The sequence below is a fragment of the Ochotona princeps genome, chromosome 17 (assembly GCF_030435755.1).
Source record: "Ochotona princeps isolate mOchPri1 chromosome 17, mOchPri1.hap1, whole genome shotgun sequence".
NCBI classification, from domain to species: domain Eukaryota; kingdom Metazoa; phylum Chordata; class Mammalia; order Lagomorpha; family Ochotonidae; genus Ochotona; species Ochotona princeps.
Window position 1 is genome coordinate 904034 of NC_080848.1, and position 16290 is coordinate 920323.

A 16290-nucleotide genomic window follows, 5' to 3' on the forward strand; every position below is an offset into this window, starting at 1 on the left:
GAGGCTCGGCGGACACTACAGGCAGCGCACTCACTTCTGGGTTTTTGCTGTGATTTCCACAGACACCAGCACACTGACCCTTCCTTCCGCGGGCCCTGGGCCAAGTGGTCAGCTGCTCATACTTGGCCGTGAAAACACGTCGCCTTCCGGAGACTTCCAAAGCAGATCCCCACAACACTACTACCCCAGTGGAAAGGCCGTGCCGAGAGCTCAGCAGCACAGGGCTGCGGCCCAAGCCCAGGAGCCGCCCCCGCCCCCAACCCGCCTGTCTGTGCCCTCCAACCCCCAGCATTCCTCCCCCTCCACCGCAGAGGCAGAGCAGGACAAGGCCGCCAGGAACCCACAGGAAAATCAATGGCCGTGCCGCCCCATTGCCATGGCAACAGCCGCAGCCGGGGTGCTTAGGCCGTGTTGTGCTGCACAGCACCAGGTCCCAGGAGCCACTTGGCTCTCATGTTGTGTCAACAAGCAAGCCTCCAACACCAGGGACCACGCTGGGAGGAGACAAGAGACCGGTCACCCCTGAGTCCATTCCTACTTTCAACCCAGCCACAGTGTCAGAGCGGTCACCCAGAGGGCCGAGGCAGAGGATGCTGAGCACTGCTGGATGCCCCTAAAGTCAGTCCCAGGACCCCAGGAGCCCACCTTGGGAGTCAAGGACAGAGTGGGGACACCGGTACAGGTGGCCACTGTTGTGTGCACGCCTGCCTGCTGGCCACCATGCCCTGTCCATTGTCCATGCAGTACTCCATGGAGATGCCATGGACACACGAGGTGTGGCCAGCCCAGCACGGGCCCTGGTGTGTGTCAGCTTACTATGCACTGCGCACATGTGCAAGCTACCTCGGCTGTGTGCCACACGCATGAGCACGGCACACTTCCAGTGGACAGAACATGCTCAAGGCTGCATGACACGGGTCGGCCGATCGCTCAGTCACCGTGAGGGAGCAGGATGGGGGGCCAGCCTAGCCCCCCAGTGGCTGCCCCAGCCCTGTGGCGTTTCCTACACCACCTTGTGAACTATGTGACTGAAAGGATGCAAACGGTCAGAATGCTACAGCGGAGCTTAGGGGCATGCTTGGGACCAGACACCCCCGCGAGAGTCCCGGCTGGCCCCACCTGCACCCCTGGGCCCCGGCTGGCCCCACCTGCACCCCTGGGCTCCAGCTGGCCTCACCTGCACCCCCGCGAGAGTCCCGGCTGGCCCCACCTGCACCCTTGGGCTCCGGCTGGCCCCACCTGCACCCCTGGGCTCCAGCTGGCCTCACCTGCACCCCCGCGAGAGTCCCGGCTGGCCCCACCTGCACCCCCGCGAGAGTCCCGGCTGGCCCCACCTGCACCCCCGCGAGAGTCCCGGCTGGCCCCACCTGCACCCCCGCGAGAGCCCCGGCTGGCCCCACCTGCACCCCCGCGAGAGTCCCGGCTGGCCCCACCTGCACCCCTGGGCCCAGGAGCTGCAGCTCGCACAGGGTTCCTCTGCAGACTCGAGGCCGTGACTCAGCATCAGCAGTTGAAGGTTAGGGGCTGGGGGGAGGGGGTGCTGCATAGGGGCGTCCTCTTGGGAACTGACTGCCCCACCTTCAGTCCTGCTGGGGGCCAGGCTGGGCAGACCCCTGAGGGCTGCTTTGCCAGGGCTTGCCAAGTGGGGTTTGGCATGGCTGCCTCTGCCAGGCAAGCCCCTCCACATCTCACATCAGCTGCATGGTGGCCATCACCCCTCCCTGGGGACACTCCCTCAGGCACCAGCCTGCCCTGGCCTCACGGGGCACAGGTGCTGGCTACCGCCTCACCAGGCTGCCATGCCTGCACCCTGATGGGGCTACCCTTCCCCCAAGTGACACCCCCACAGCACCTGGGACCAGCCTCTCATCCTGGGATGGGGTCTGAGAGACACAGCCAGTCAGTGCCACTTCTAAAAGTACCTCCAGAGCCGGGAGCAGGAAGGCGACTAAACAGTGTTACAGCAGCAGGCCCTGGGCAATCCGGCCGGCACCCCACCCACTGACCTGCAGGGAGAGGCTGGCACGCCTGCCCACAGAAGGCTCCTCATTTCCTCCCAAGCAGGAGCCAGGCCCCGAGGCAGCGGCCAACAGCCCGGCTGGCAGGCCACCTCCCGCCACACTTGTCCAGGACACTGAGCCGTGACCCAGACCCCAGCAAATCCAATCAGGGCACCCATTAATCTCACTCCCGTGACAAGGGCTACATGGGGCAGGCAATGCTGGCCGCCCTGAGCCCAGACCCTGGCCAGGCAGCCCAACCTGCCACCCGTCACCCCAGGAAAATGATAAACGAGCTCACCCCCTTCATGTGACCCTAATTAAGGCCTTCACGTGGTGTCCCAATACCAGCCTTGTCGTTAAGGTCTGATGGCAAGTGCCACCTCTGACAGACGCCCCGGGGAAGGGCCAGAACCGCTGCTGCCTGGCCCAGCCTCACTGCTGGTCAGAGGCCAGGCAGGCTAGCAGGAGCCCAGGGCGTGGGACAGGGCCTCCCTGTGCCTGCAAGGTGCAACAAGAAGTCACCCGGGCCCCACGGGGCCGTCCCCGAGGCTGGCCGCTGGAATGCTCACCGGCTCCTCATGCGGGAAGGGTGTGGACGGCCACCACCGGGCCGCACCTGGATCCAGTGACTCAGTGACCGAGTCCAGCCCACAGCTCTGGGTGGGGACGCTGGCAGCTGCAGCCAGCACCTGCTCGGCGGCTGCGCCCAGCAGGGAGCTCCTGGGGATGCCAGGCAAGCATACACATGCCCTGGGTCATAAACAAGCGGACCAAACACCTCTCCCAGGAGAGACCAAGGCCTTCCAAGGGGCCCAGGGCTCTCGGCAGAGCTGCACCTGGGACAGAGACACAGCGTGCCCAGCCAGCAGTGCATGGGAGCCCAGGAGTACCGCCCCACACTCGGCAGGCTTGGCTTTCAAACGGTGACCCTGGGTGGGCAGCAGGGCCGTACGCCCTGGGCTACAGATGGGTGCCAGCAGGTGGGACAGGGCAAGGCAGGCAGCCCGAGGTGGGGCAGGACAGGCAGCTGGGGGTCCCCGCGTCTTCAACACAGGGACAGACCCATGGAGTGAGGGAGAGCGCTCAGCACCAGCTCCCATGCCCACAGGCACGAGGGTGCCCGGAGCCAGGAACCCGGTGTGTACACGGGGAGCCTGGGTCACAGAGGCTGTGGCAGCAGCAGGACACACCCTGGCAATTAACGCGCAGGCAAGCCTGGGCAGGGACAGCACTGGTGGGCTCGGAGGAGGCTGGGGAGCAGGTGCCGCCCCTGCCCAACAGGGAGGACTTCCAGGGGGAGGCCTGGGAGGGACCGTGGCTGCAGGCCAGCGCCACTGTGCCCTCTGCATGCCCCTTCCGCGGGGAGCACCGCCCGCTGGCACTGCAGGCGTAGAGAGGCCAGCAGGACCAAAGGCAGATGCAGCGCAGCCACGCAGCCTCCTGCTGACTCCAGTTGGAGAAGAAAGCGGCCAGTCATGAAAGCAAGGACTTCCTGGACCCGTCTCTGTCTGGAAGCGGGAAGCCTGCCCGGAGTACTCCTGCCTCGGAGCAGGGCTCTGGCCTTAGCCTGGCTGTCCTGGGGACTGGACTGCTACTGGGGCCGCTGTCCTTGCTGTAGGACCCGTCCTTTACTGTGGGAGTCCAGCCGGCGGTGTGGGCGGGGACAGGGTCTGGCAGGAGAGGAGGCAGAGGAGCGCCCAGGGGCCCCAGCGGGAGTGGGGGTCTGTGTCAAGGTGGAGCCCCTCCACCCGATGGCCCACCCCTCCCCTGAGGACTCTGCTAGCAGGGGCACTGTACTCCTCCCGGAGCCAGACACAGGGCCAGGGGTGGGGGCACCAGCAGCTGACCTGGGCCCAGCGCTGCCTGGACTGCCCACAGGAAGCCACGGAGGAAAGCAGAGTTGGCCCCAAGCAAAACACTAACAGTGAGACAGTCGGGAAGGCGCCACCCACCAGGAAGACAGCTGTGCAGGCAGCAAGACCCACCCCGCGAACCACGGCCCACTAGCTCGCCTGCCCTGCACGGCCCAGCAGCATGACCCACCCCACGAGCCACGGCCCACTTGCTTCCCAGCCCAGCGAGACCCTGGGCCGTGTCTCCCTAACTCCCACGGCTCTACAGGACCAGGGGCCTGGGGAGGCCTGTTTGGGCCCGCCCCTGCCCAGGCTCGTCCTCTTCCTCACCTGGACCAGCACCACCTCTGTCCCTGGGGACCTCAGGGGCTCCTATGAAGGGAACGGCAGGAAGTCCCAGACCAAGGCAGGGCACCAAGCACTGTACTCAGGGAGCAGGAGCCATCTGCCCTGGAGCCCTGGCCAGGCCCAGCTTAGTGCCAGGGCAGAGTGCAGGAGGAAACAAAAGCGAGTATTACGGACCCAGAAACGGGGGCCCCACACCCAGCCACGGGCCCAGAAACGGGGGCCCCACACCCAGCCACGGGCCCAGAAACGGGGGCCCCACACCCAGCCACGGGCCCAGAAACGGGGGCCCCACACCCAGCCACGGGCCCAGAAACGGGGGCCCCACACCCAGCCACGGGCCCAGAAACGGGGGCCCCACACCCAGCCACGGGCCCAGAAATGGGGGCCCCACACCCAGCCACGGGCCCAGAAGCAGAGCAGCAAGGGTGAACATGCAGACCGACAGGAACAGACAGAGATGGCAGACCCCGTTTCTACAGCACCTCGGCCACAGGGTCCCCAGCTGCCCCCACAGGCCTGGACAGAGCTGGGGCTCCTGAGGCACACCCGTAGAGCCCACCACCTTGTGCAGCACACGCGGGGTCTGCTGTGACCACTTCACCCCAGCCCTGAGGACAGCACCTTCAGGAGGGCACGGAGCCATGAACCCCGGACCTGCCCCAGGGAGCACGCACCCAGATACGGAGGGCCTGGTGCCATCCACCCATGGAGACAGCAGCAAATGCCAGGAAATGGCCCTGGAGGTGAGGGTGGCCCCGCGTGTGGGCACACAAGCAGGAGTGCTAACCTCACAGGAGAGCCCTGGCCACCCAGGCACACGTGATGTGACTAGCCGTGGTCACCTGAGACAGTACCCAGGGTGTCAGCCCTCAGCTCCCCGTGGGCTGCCAAGAGCCACAGCCTCCTCCCGGGCACATAATGGGGTCACTCTCTACAGGAGTTCAGCCAGCTGGGTATGACCCCTGAACTTGGACCTGGCCCAGGTGAGAACTTATAAACCCACAGCAGGCTCGCTCCGGGCCCATGGCCTCCCACAACAGGCTCGCTCCGGGCCCATGGCCTCCCACAACAGGCTCGCTCCGGGCCCATGGCCTCCCACAACAGGCTCACTCCGGGCCCATGGCCTCCCACAACAGGCTCGCTCTGGGCCCATGGCCTCCCACAGCAGGCTCGTTCTGTGATGGGTTTGAGGGGTGGTGGCCCTGCCAGCCGGCACCAGCCCAGGGCAGCCCCCAGTCCCCAGGAAAACCACAACAGAACAGGGCATGTGCCCATTCTGCCACCGTGACCTGTTTCCACCTGCGCATCTGCATCTGGTGTCCTGGCTGCCCACTCCCAGCCCCCCACTCCAAGCCAGGAGCTCACAGGCCAAAGCATAGTGCTCTGTGGTCCAAGGCCAGGGGCACTAACGTAGCGCTCAGCCCATCCAATGTCCCCGTTGACAGCCAGTCTGCGCCTCTCTGCCGAGATAGCAACTGGCCACAGTGTCAGTGCCCTGGCTAGGCCCTGGGTTCCTGGACATGGAAGCAGCTAGATCATCTGCTTGGCATCCTGCTCACAGCGGGGAGCGATCCCACACCTCCCAAGCTGCCCTGTGGTCTGACTGTCCAGGGTGTTCCCGTGCCAGCTGCCAACAGCCTGCCCTGGACACCTGCCCACGTGGCTGTGCCCACTTTGTTCCCGCGTATGCTGGGGGGGTGGCCCTGGCAGGTGGGCAGCAGCCTGGGCTCCCCAAGCAGGAAGCACCCCTCGTTGCCTCGTTTGCTCACAGGGCTGGGGCCATTTTAAGCAGCTGCCACTCCTACCCAGGGACCACACAGACAAAAGCCTGACCCATAGGACGGCACGCTCCACCAGGAACCTTACCCAGCTCCTTGGAGCCCTGACTCTCGCTGGCCAGCTCTCCCATCTTCACCAGAGCATCGAAGTAGCCTTTGGCAGCGAATGTCACACCTGTGAGGACAGGGAAGGGGGTGTCACATCCTTCCAAGGGGGCGCCCCGCAACCAGAGCACATTGGGCTGGCCTCTGTGCCTGGACAGCCCCCAGCAAGCCACGGGCCTCCCTGCTTCTCTCCTCAAGCCACTCAAGGGGTACTGTGCCCAGTGTCTGGTGCCTGGTGCTGGCCTGCAGCTGCTGGGGCCTCAGTGCCGGGCACGTTTCAGTGGGAAAGAGTGCCCTGCGACAGACACAGCACTCGGCAGAAGCTGGACCAGGCTGGCCTCCTAGACAAGTGGGGTCCCCCAAATGGCTCCTGGCCTTGGGAGGAGAGTACCAGGGGAGGGGCTGAGGGCACAGTCCACAGGAACCTCCTCAGGTTGGGGTGGGGACTGTGGCTTGCTGTAGACTCCCAGGCCCCCACCCGGGGCTGCAGCTGCCCCAAATCTGGCAAACACCTCGCCGCCCGGGCCTCAGGCCCCGGGAGGGAGAGACGCTGCCCAGGAGCCTGTCCTGTGTGGGACCGAAGGCCTGAGGGGCGTGCATCTGGGGCTGCGTTGCACTGACTGCCACCATCAGGTCTGCTCTGGGACATGAGGTCCCGGCCGTCCCCATGGCTTGAGCACAGCTGCTGGGAGGCTCCTGGCACCAGGGACGCCACCGCAGGCAGGGCGGGACCTGCACAGCACTCTGTCCCAAGGGACGGCCAGGAAACAGGAAGGAGGAGAGCCCCATCCCTGCAGCCTCACCAGGATGCCGAAGAAGGAAGCAGGCCAGGCATCAAAGAGCTCAGAACACAGACCAGAGAGGGGGTCTGGGCCCAGCCCCCACCACGCAGGAAGGCAGCAGGGAGGAAGTCGTCCAGCCCTCAAGGGAGACCTGAGGGTCCAGAAGAAGCCGAGGCCCAGTCCATGGAGCACCGTGTCCCCCACCAGGGGAGGCCCCAGGAGAGCGATCATCACAGTCACCCAGCTCCTCCCCAGCCCCCGGGGTGGCCCCAGATCCAACCGGGCCACTACAGCAGCTGCTCATCAGCCACCAAGGACCCCCGCCGCCGGGCCAGGCTCCCTTCCCTTCTGTTCAGAAGCTACATCCACTTGGCCAAGAGCGTCAGGGCCGTGGGGGTGACAGCCGGAGAAAGCCCAACTGCTGAGTGGCTTGGCCTGGCCTCTGGCTGCAGCCCACCCGGGTGGAGGCAGCTGTGGAGGGGCTGGCTCAGGGCTGGTGGGGCAGCCTGTGCTCAGGCGACACACAGCAACCACCGGCCCGGCTGTGCTCAGGGCCCAGGCCCACAAAGGCCCGGCAACAGGACCCGGCCCGTGGGCGCCACACAGCGAGCCGGACGCCCCTGTGTCAATGGCCAAGGTGACACCACCAACCCCTCACCCACGCCCTCTGGGAGGCAGAGGCAAAGCTGCCGCGCCCCACAGTGTGCAGGTGACCACAGGACTGACCCAGCCCCTGCTCTGCTTCCGGCTGTCCCCTCGGCTGTGCCACTTCGTGTCACACAGCGGCGGGGGCTGCCAGCCAGGCTCACGGGCACCAGGCATGCACTCATACCTGCCAGGGCCTTCTCGTAGTTCTTCCCCATGGCGATGAAGTTCCGCAGGCTGGGGTTGAATTGCTCCATGATGGTCTGAAAGAGGCCGAGATGGAACAGGGTCACAGGGCCCGCGTGGCGGCACAGCACAGACATCCCGGGGCGCCAGCTCGAGGCCCGTCTGCTCCACCTCCCATCCAGGCCCTACTGATGTGCCTGGGACATCAGTTCACGGACCGAGTGCTCACAGCCCTGTACCCACGTGGGAGACCTGCACGGCACTCCTGGCGTCTGCCTTTGGCAGGGCCCAGTCATGGTGGGTATTTGGGGAATGAACCAGTGGATGGAAGATCTCTCTCTGCCTTTCAAACATGTCCACGATCTTTCATTAAAAGATGACTTAAATTAGAAAAATAAAAGGTACTCCAGGCCCCGTAGTTAGCCCTAATAACCACAGCCTTGATTTGCAACCACCAGGATGCCATACGGGCACCAGTTCGTGTCCCGGCTGCTCCACTTCCCATCCAGCTCCCTGCCTGTGGCCTGGAAAAACAGTCAAGGACGGCCCAAAGCCTTGGGACCCTGCACGTGCATGGGAGACCTGGGAGAGGCTCCGGGCTCCTGGCTTCAGAGCTGCTCAGCTCTGGCCATTGTGGCTGCCTGGCTACTTGGGAAGTGAACCAGCGGATGGAAGATCTTTCTGTCTCTCCACTTCTCTGTAAATCTGACTTCCAATAGAAACAAATAAACCTTAAACAAAAAAAAAAACCAAAGCACTGCAGGGCGCGGTCCCGTGGGGCTCATTTCTCGGGAGCCCATGAGCCAGGCAGGCGAGCCCAGGCTCCAGCCCCAGGTCTGCCCTTGGCCGAACAGCCCCCAGGCCTCAGCGCACATCTGTGCCTTGAGGCCAAGACAGACCGAGCACAGGGGCTCATGCAGAGCAGGTGGTGCTGGCATGGGGGCCAGCGGCTGCAGGCCAACACCTGGTGACAGCCGTCCCCCTTCCCACGGCAGCGTGCTGGCTGCACCCACAGCCTGGCCTGCAGGCTCCGCGCCGTCTGCCCGGCCGCCTACCGTCTCGTGCCAGCATCAGCAGCTCTCAGATTCTGCCGCCAAAGCCAAATCAACGTTTTAATTATAAGGCGTAAAACCAGGCGCCACAAACAACAGCTGAATGGGACCGCTACCAGCCTGACCCGCGCCGCCCACGGGCAGCCCCAGCCCATGAGGATCCCGGGGGCTTGGCCGTGGTTGTAGGAGCAGGACTCAGGATTAAAAAGCTGTCCAACCTTTCTGGCTGTCTAGGGCAGGCTGGACTTTGGCCAACAGCCCAGGCAAACATTAGAGACTTCCCAGAGGCCATGCCCACTCTAGGGAGCGTTGGTCAGACCAGGCAGGGGTACACACAAGGGGGCAGGGGCACCATGCAGGCCTCCGAACCGGGGCTGGGTGGTCACACAGGCACAGGGCAAGAGGGGTCTGGAGTCTGGAAGATTCTGGCCACGGGGCCCACTGGCCTGGGTGGACTTCTGCCTGTGACCATGCTGGTGTGCAGCGAGCCATGCAGGTTTGCACTCAAGGCCCCAGAGGCAAGCATGCGTGCCACAGACCCCTGACAGGGCTGGGCCAGGAGACAGGCCAGGAGCCCCCCAGAGCCCGAGGGGAGCAGGCCACCGAGGCAGCTAGCCAGTCTCCACACGACACACAGGCAACCCACGGCCTGCACACACTGGGGCCACTGCGCCGGGTGCAGGCAGAGGAGACACACAGGCAACGGACGCTCTGAGGGAACAGCACCCCTCCAGCTCCACCCATCACTTCCAGGCACCCTGAGCCTGGAGACACCCCTACTCTTCAAAAGGAGCCAGTCCCAGCTGGGGGGCCCTCCGGGATCCCCCGGTGCATGCCACTGTCCCCTAGCGGTCCCGTGGACCAAGGAGAAGGCGGGTGGCTGCCTCACTGGCTCCCAGCGCCTCCAGCGAGGACGAGGGCATCAGTGTCCCCACGCTCCCTCCTGGGGGGAGGGTAATGCACAGCTTCTCCAGGAGCTGCTGCCGGCACCCACGCACCTCCCCTACATGCACTCTGGGGGTCGGGAGGGGGCATGGACACGGATGCAGAGGCCCAGCTGGGGCTGCACCCGCATCCACAGCAGGGCCTGATTGCTCCAGGGGCCAGGCGTGGCGGAGATGGCACTCACTGAGCCCCAGATTAGGCCTCATTCCATCTAGAAAGATCCCCTAGGACAGACACCCCAGTTCTAAGATGGAAACAGGCCAGGCACCTGCATGCCGGCACCTCTGCTCCCCCAGCCCCCCAGAACAACGAGAGCTCAGGTCCCTCCACACCCTTGCCCAGCCCAGGGAAGCAAGCTGTGGCTAAGCCAGTGCATGCAGGGCCAGACTACACCCCAAGCCAGGGACTCCAAGCCTTAGGCTCCCCACCTTGGGAAGTGGAGGCCTGCCTCAGGAAGGGTGGCCACGTGGGACTCATAGGGAGGTGTGCAGGCAGCAGCCCAGGGGGAGGATGGGACAGAGGGCACAGCCCAGCCTCTCAGGGGCTCTGTGACGGCAGAGGGCCGGCCCAGCACGATGGAGCGGCTCCAGCTCCAGTGTGACCATGGGACGTCACTGAGTTTGCTGTGTCCAGGTTTAACAGGCATGTGGAGGCAGCAAGCAGGGGCTCCTTCCCCCCCCCCGCCCACTCTGTCTGCTCCAGACCACCGTGGGTCTGTGGTCCAAAGTGGCCGCAGCTGGCCCCTTGCCCCAGCACAGCGAGACAGAGCAGCTGCTCCACTCAAACTGGGCTCTCGCAGGTCACCGAAATCCCCACGTCCCCGTGGTCCTCACACTGTGCCAACCCCCCCTTGCTGGCTTCTTCCAGTCTGACCCCAAGAGCCACAGTCACGCCTGAGACAGCCCCTGGGCGAGGCTGGGTATGGGGGTACCCCATGCTAGAAGCCAGGCCTTGGCCACGTGTCCTCCACACCATGGCCTGACCAGCCCAACTCCCTGGGGCGGCAGCCCCCCACCGGGCCCTGCCTGACTCCTGTGTGCCTGGGCCACGAACCTCACTGCCAGCCACTCCGCCTCAAGAGGCACCTGCATGTGGAGGCGTGCGGGCCGTGCTGCTTGACTGTGACACGACATGTGGGGAGCCGCCTGTGGCCTAACCTGAGGACAGGGCACAGGATGGGCAGAGCTGGTTGCTGCAACAAGGCTGGGAGGTGCCAACCCAAGGCTGGGTGCTGTGGGTTAAACGGATTCCTCCCCAAACACATCGACCCAGGCTGGGTCTGCAGACAGGGTCCCCAGGGGTGACCAGGATGGCAAGTGGCCACTGATCCTGGACAGGGCCAGCCACACACGGGGACAGCAGCACCGGGGCCACAGGGGAGGTGTGGCGGGAGCCAGGCTGCCAGCACGGGCACGACTTCCCATCTCCAGGCTGTGGCCCTGAAGCTCAGGGAGACCCTGGCAGCCCGGGCAGGCTGGAGAGGCCCACTCATGAGCGGACAGCCCTGCCTGTAGCGGCAGGGCCCAGTGACTGTCGGGCTCACCTCCTGCAGAAAGAGGAAGCCGGGGAGCTGGTGGGAGGCAGCCCCTCCTCCCGCTGGCCTCGGACCCACAGGTAGGACAAGGAAAACGGGCTGCAGCAGGCCGCCTCTCCTGAGGACGTTCCGCCCCTCAGGCCACAATCTGGCCGCACTTCCCCAGGGCTGTGCCAGGAAGCACGCCATTGTCCTGCTGAATTATTCACAAGATGGTGGCACAGAAATGGAAACTCGCGCCCGGAGCCCCCGCTGCCATGGCTGCAGGACAGGAAGTGCACGGAAGCCACAGGGGCTGGCGCCTCCCGAGGGCGAGGGTGGTCACCGCAGACGACCTCAGGCCGTGCCGGCACACACGCGTGCAGACTCTGCTGGCGCAGGCACCAGGCTCCCTGCCCGACCACAAGGCGAGTTCCTCCCCCTCCCAGCATGGGGTTCTCTGTGGGCGTGCATGGAAGTGACAGACACAAGAAACCTTTTGCCAGAGACAGCTGCCCTGGCCGGAGAGAACTCCGACAGGAATGAGAAGGACCCCAGGTCCACGCCCCGGGCAGCAGTACCCCCCGCCCCGCCGCGTGGCAGCGGCCAGGCTGTTGCACTGTGGCTTGGGGCTGGATGTTGGGCCTGGGGACCTCAGACCCTCAGCCAGGACTCAGCTCAAGCGAGTCTTTGCACACACACTGAAACTCCAAGATGATGAACCGGGCCTTCTGCTGCACCTAACTCTTGGCTTAACACCCTGAGCGACACCGCGACCCCTACTTCAGCAACAACACGACACTTGGCCTGGCTGGTAGCCCTTCTCCAAGTGCCGCCCTGCCCCCAGGACCGCAGGGTCCTAAGAGCCTAGGGTCCTTGGGGGTCCCTGCCTCCGGGCTGAGGAAACCTGGCCCACCCTGGAGCGGGAGCACACTCCCCAGGGACCTGTGGCCATCCTGCCCACCGGCCTGCGGCCCGAGGCACAAGGCCAGGCTGGAAGGAGGTCAGACCAGGTCGCACCGGCAGGCAGCCCACAGCCCAGACAGGCCTCCCCCCGAGGTGTGGCTGGCGACGGAGATGGCCCCTGCAGGGTGAGTGGCCGCACCAAAGCAGGCGGGGTCACCTCGGGGTGTGGGGAGGAAGGCACAGGCCTACTGCGGTGTGCAAGGCGAACCTCCCATCAGCCAAACCCTGAGGAGGGGAGAGAAGTTGTGGCATCCCACCCCAGCCTGCATGCACCCACAGGCCCCCTCCCCGCCTTTCCGGGCAGGACACAGCACCCTGTATCCACCTACAGGCTGCCCGCAGGGAACCAGGCAGGACGATGGTTCCAGCCAGGGGAAGACCAAGCACTTTTGGGGGGTCTGGTGTCACAAGGCAGGTAGCAGCCAGGCCCGGGACACGAGCAGGCTTCAGCCATTGCCACTACATGGCACACGCAGGCTGGGGCGGGGGCAGTGAAGGTGCGGTGGGAAAGGTGCCGGCTGGCACTCCGCCGGGAGCTACAGGCACAGGCAGGATAGGCCACAACGCGCCCAGGGACCAAGGGCAGACAGCAGAGGCCGGCGCAGCAGCACCTGGTGCTCCCACTGCTCGCGAGGCGTCCGCACCGGGGCCACGTCTCTCTGAACAGCCGACATGCAGATGACTGGGTGGGACAGGTGGCCCTGTCCACAGCGTCTGCTCCCAGGGGGGTGGGCAGTGGCCTCAAGCAGGACCAGGCACGCAGGGTCTCAGCTCCCCAGCCTGACCCTGGGGCTGGGAAGGAGCAGGCCCCACACCGGCCCTCCCTGCTGCTGGGGGCAGGCAGTGGACTTCTAGACAGGCTGGGCCTGGGCGGGCAGCAAGCGCGTGGCTCCCAGCAGCCCCTGCTCTCACAGGGCACCCTTGTTTCCATGTGGCAAGCTGACCCCCTCAAAGGTCGCAGGGCCTGGTCAGCACAGGGTCAGCACCCCAGAAACTGCCCTCACTGCTCCTGAGAGACCCCCTCTTGCCAAAATGGAACGGGGTGAGTCCAGGGGACAGAGGGACATGCAGGCCACAGGCCCCAGGACAGCCAACCCAACCCAAGGGGGACAGCCCCAGACATGTCCAGGAACAAAGTGCCCCCCACACACGGCAGCCACACGTATGTGATCACACACGTACACAACTCACACAGCACTGCACACACAGTGCCTACTGCATTGCACACACGCACACAGCCCCCACACAAATATACAGCACTGCACACACAGCTCAAACACACGTACACAACCTCCCACACATATACAGCACTTCACACACAGCCCCCACACACATACACAGCCTCCCCACACACAGCCCCCACACACGTACACAACCCCCACACATATACAGCACTGCACACACAGCCCCCACACACACGTACACAACCCCCACACAGCCCCCACACACGTACACAACCTCCACACATATACAGCACTGCACACACAGCCCACACACATATACAGCTCTGCACACACAGCCCCCACACACACACAGCCTCCCCACACACAGCCCCCACACACGTAAACAACCCCCCCACACATATACAGCTCTGCACACACAGCCCAAACACACGTACACAGCCCAAACACACGTACACAACCCCCCCCACATATACAGCTCTGCACACACAGCCCCCACACACGTACACAACCCCCCCCACATACACAGCCTCCCCACATACAGCCCCCACACACGTACACAACCCCCCCACATATACAGCTCTGCACACACAGCCCCCACACACGTACACAACCCCCCCCCACATATACAGCTCTGCACACACAGCCCAAACACACGTACACAGCCCAAACACACGTACACAACCCCCCCCACATACACAGCCTCCCCACATACAGCCCCCACACACGTACACAACCCCCCCACATATACAGCTCTGCACACACAGCCCCCACACACGTACACAACCCCCCCACATATACAGCTCTGCAAGCCCACACACACATACACAGCCTCCCCACACACAGCCCCCCCACACATATACAGCTCTGCACACACAGCCCACACACGTACAAAGCCCCACACACACATACAACTCTGCACACACAGCCCACACACGTACACAGCCTCCCCACATACAGCCCACACACACGTACACACCCCCCCCACACATATACAGTGCACACACAGCCCACACACACGTGCACACCCCCCCACACATATACAGCTCTGCACACACAGCCCACACACGTACACAGCCCCCACACACTCCTGTACACGGCCCCCACACACAGTGCACACATAGTAGGACCCATAGCAATTCCTCCACGACCCTCCCAGGCTGAGACTTCCTGTCCTTCCCAACCAGCCCGCTCTGCCCAAGCAGGAAGCAGGGAGGCCCCCCATCCCTGCCTGGGGGTGTGGCTGCTCAGCCCTGTGGAACGGTGCACTGGTCTGAACCCAGTAACAGCCCCCCAAATACTCCCCTGGGCAAGGTGGGAGAAGGGCAGGAGGCGCTGCCCATGCATGCCCTGGCCCCCTGTCCACCCATTACACCAACCCTGACCCCATGCCCACCAGGGCCCAGCCAGCTGCTGGCACCTGGCAGAGGCCACACGGGCTTTGCTGACCGGCCCAGGGCCTGAGGCGTTCACAGCTCCCGCGTGCCAGGGCAGGGCGGCGGCCAGCGGCACGGTGCCTGGAGCACTCAAGGGCCCTGGGTCACCCGGGAGCCAGGGCTGACTGGTCTCAGCTCCAGGACCAGGACAGCCCTGACCTGTTTCCCAGGTCCTCAGGGGGCCAGGGCCCGCCGACAGCCTGCAGGGTGCTGGGGGGCCCACGGGACAGCAGGCCCCACGTGGCCCTCTCTCGGGGCTCGTCTCCCCCGCACGTCGGTGAAATCCCCCAGGACTCCCAGGGGAAGCAGCCACCAGGAACGGGGTCAAAGTCCTCCGGAGAGGGGACCGAGCCAACATTTCATTCTCGCACGGGTACTCGGCGGGGCCAGGGACAAGCAGCCCGGCCTGCCAAGGCAAACACGGCGGGGCAGCGCAGGGGGCCTGGGCCGGAGCGGCTCCCGGAAGGCTCCCCGCGGGCGCCCGGCGCAGGGGTGTCCAGCGTCCAGGAGGGGTCACCCACCGCCGGCTGCAGCCAGCCCCACCGACCCTCTGCCACAGACTCCAGCCCCGCACCCCTGAAGTTCCCTGTTCGTGGCTTTGGCGGCAGAGCGCGAGTCGCCAGGGAACTAATGACTAATAATTCAGGAAGCTCGCCCGCACACGGCGGCTGCGTGCCACGGAACCCGCTCGCGCCCCGCGCCTGGCTCTCCCACGGCCCCGGCCGGTTCCCAGGACAGCGCCATAACGGGTGGCACGGCCAGCTCCGGGGCGCAGGGCGCAGGGGCGCGGGGCGCACGGGCACAGGCGGCAGAGGGGCGCAGGGCGCAGAGCGCGGGGCGCAGGGGCGCAGGGGCGCAGAGCAGAGGGGCGGGGGGCGCAGAGCAGAGGGGCGCGGGGCGCAGAGAGCAGGGGCGCGGGGCGCGGGGGCGCGGGGCCGGCCTCCCACACAGGTGCTCCCGCCCCCCCGGGGCTTACATAAGCCACCGGCGCCGACCGCCCCCCGCGCGCCCCTCTGCCAGGCGCGGCGTGCCCGAGCCGCCCCCACCTCCGCTCCCGGAGCCAGGACGCGGGCGGCGCGACCACCTGTGACCGTCCTTGGCTGCCCCGGGAAGACCACCCCCGTTCCCCCGAGGCCGCTGGGCCGGGTGCGCGCCAGGGACTCACCTTGTAGACATTCTCCGTGAGCCGGTGCATCTCCTCCGAGCGCGACAGCGACATGGTGCTAGGTCCCGGCTGCACCACAGACCAGAGCGGGGGCGCGGGCTGCGGCGGCGGCGACGGAAACCGGGCACGGGGCGCGCGGCGCGGACCACGGAGCGCGGCGCTCGGCGGCGGCCGCTTTTATATGCCCCGCACGGCCCGCCCCCTCCGCAGGCCCCGCCCCGCGCCCCGCCCCCGCTGAGCCCGGATCGCCGCCCCCGGCCGCCCGCCCCCGCCCAGCCCCGCCGCTGCTAGGCAACTGCCGCACCGCCCTTCCCATTGGCGGGGGCGGGACC

The 16290-nt window shown here is 65.7% G+C and overlaps 1 protein-coding gene across 4 annotated transcripts in view; it reads right to left on the reverse strand.

The window, feature by feature from the left end:
- BAIAP2 (BAR/IMD domain containing adaptor protein 2) overlaps nt 1-16144 on the reverse strand; it is a 38257-nt gene extending 22113 nt beyond the window's left edge. For all 4 annotated transcript variants that reach the window (XM_058676029.1, XM_058676032.1, XM_058676031.1 and 1 more), the window contains exons 1-3: nt 15959-16144; nt 7702-7777; nt 6071-6157 (exon numbers count right to left, since the gene is read on the reverse strand). In XM_058676029.1, coding sequence (XP_058532012.1) covers nt 6071-6157; nt 7702-7777; nt 15959-16012 — 217 coding nt within the window. In that variant the 5' untranslated portion in view covers nt 16013-16144. The remainder of the gene's footprint in view (nt 1-6070; nt 6158-7701; nt 7778-15958) is intronic.
- Nucleotides 16145-16290: the final 146 nt, after the last annotated feature.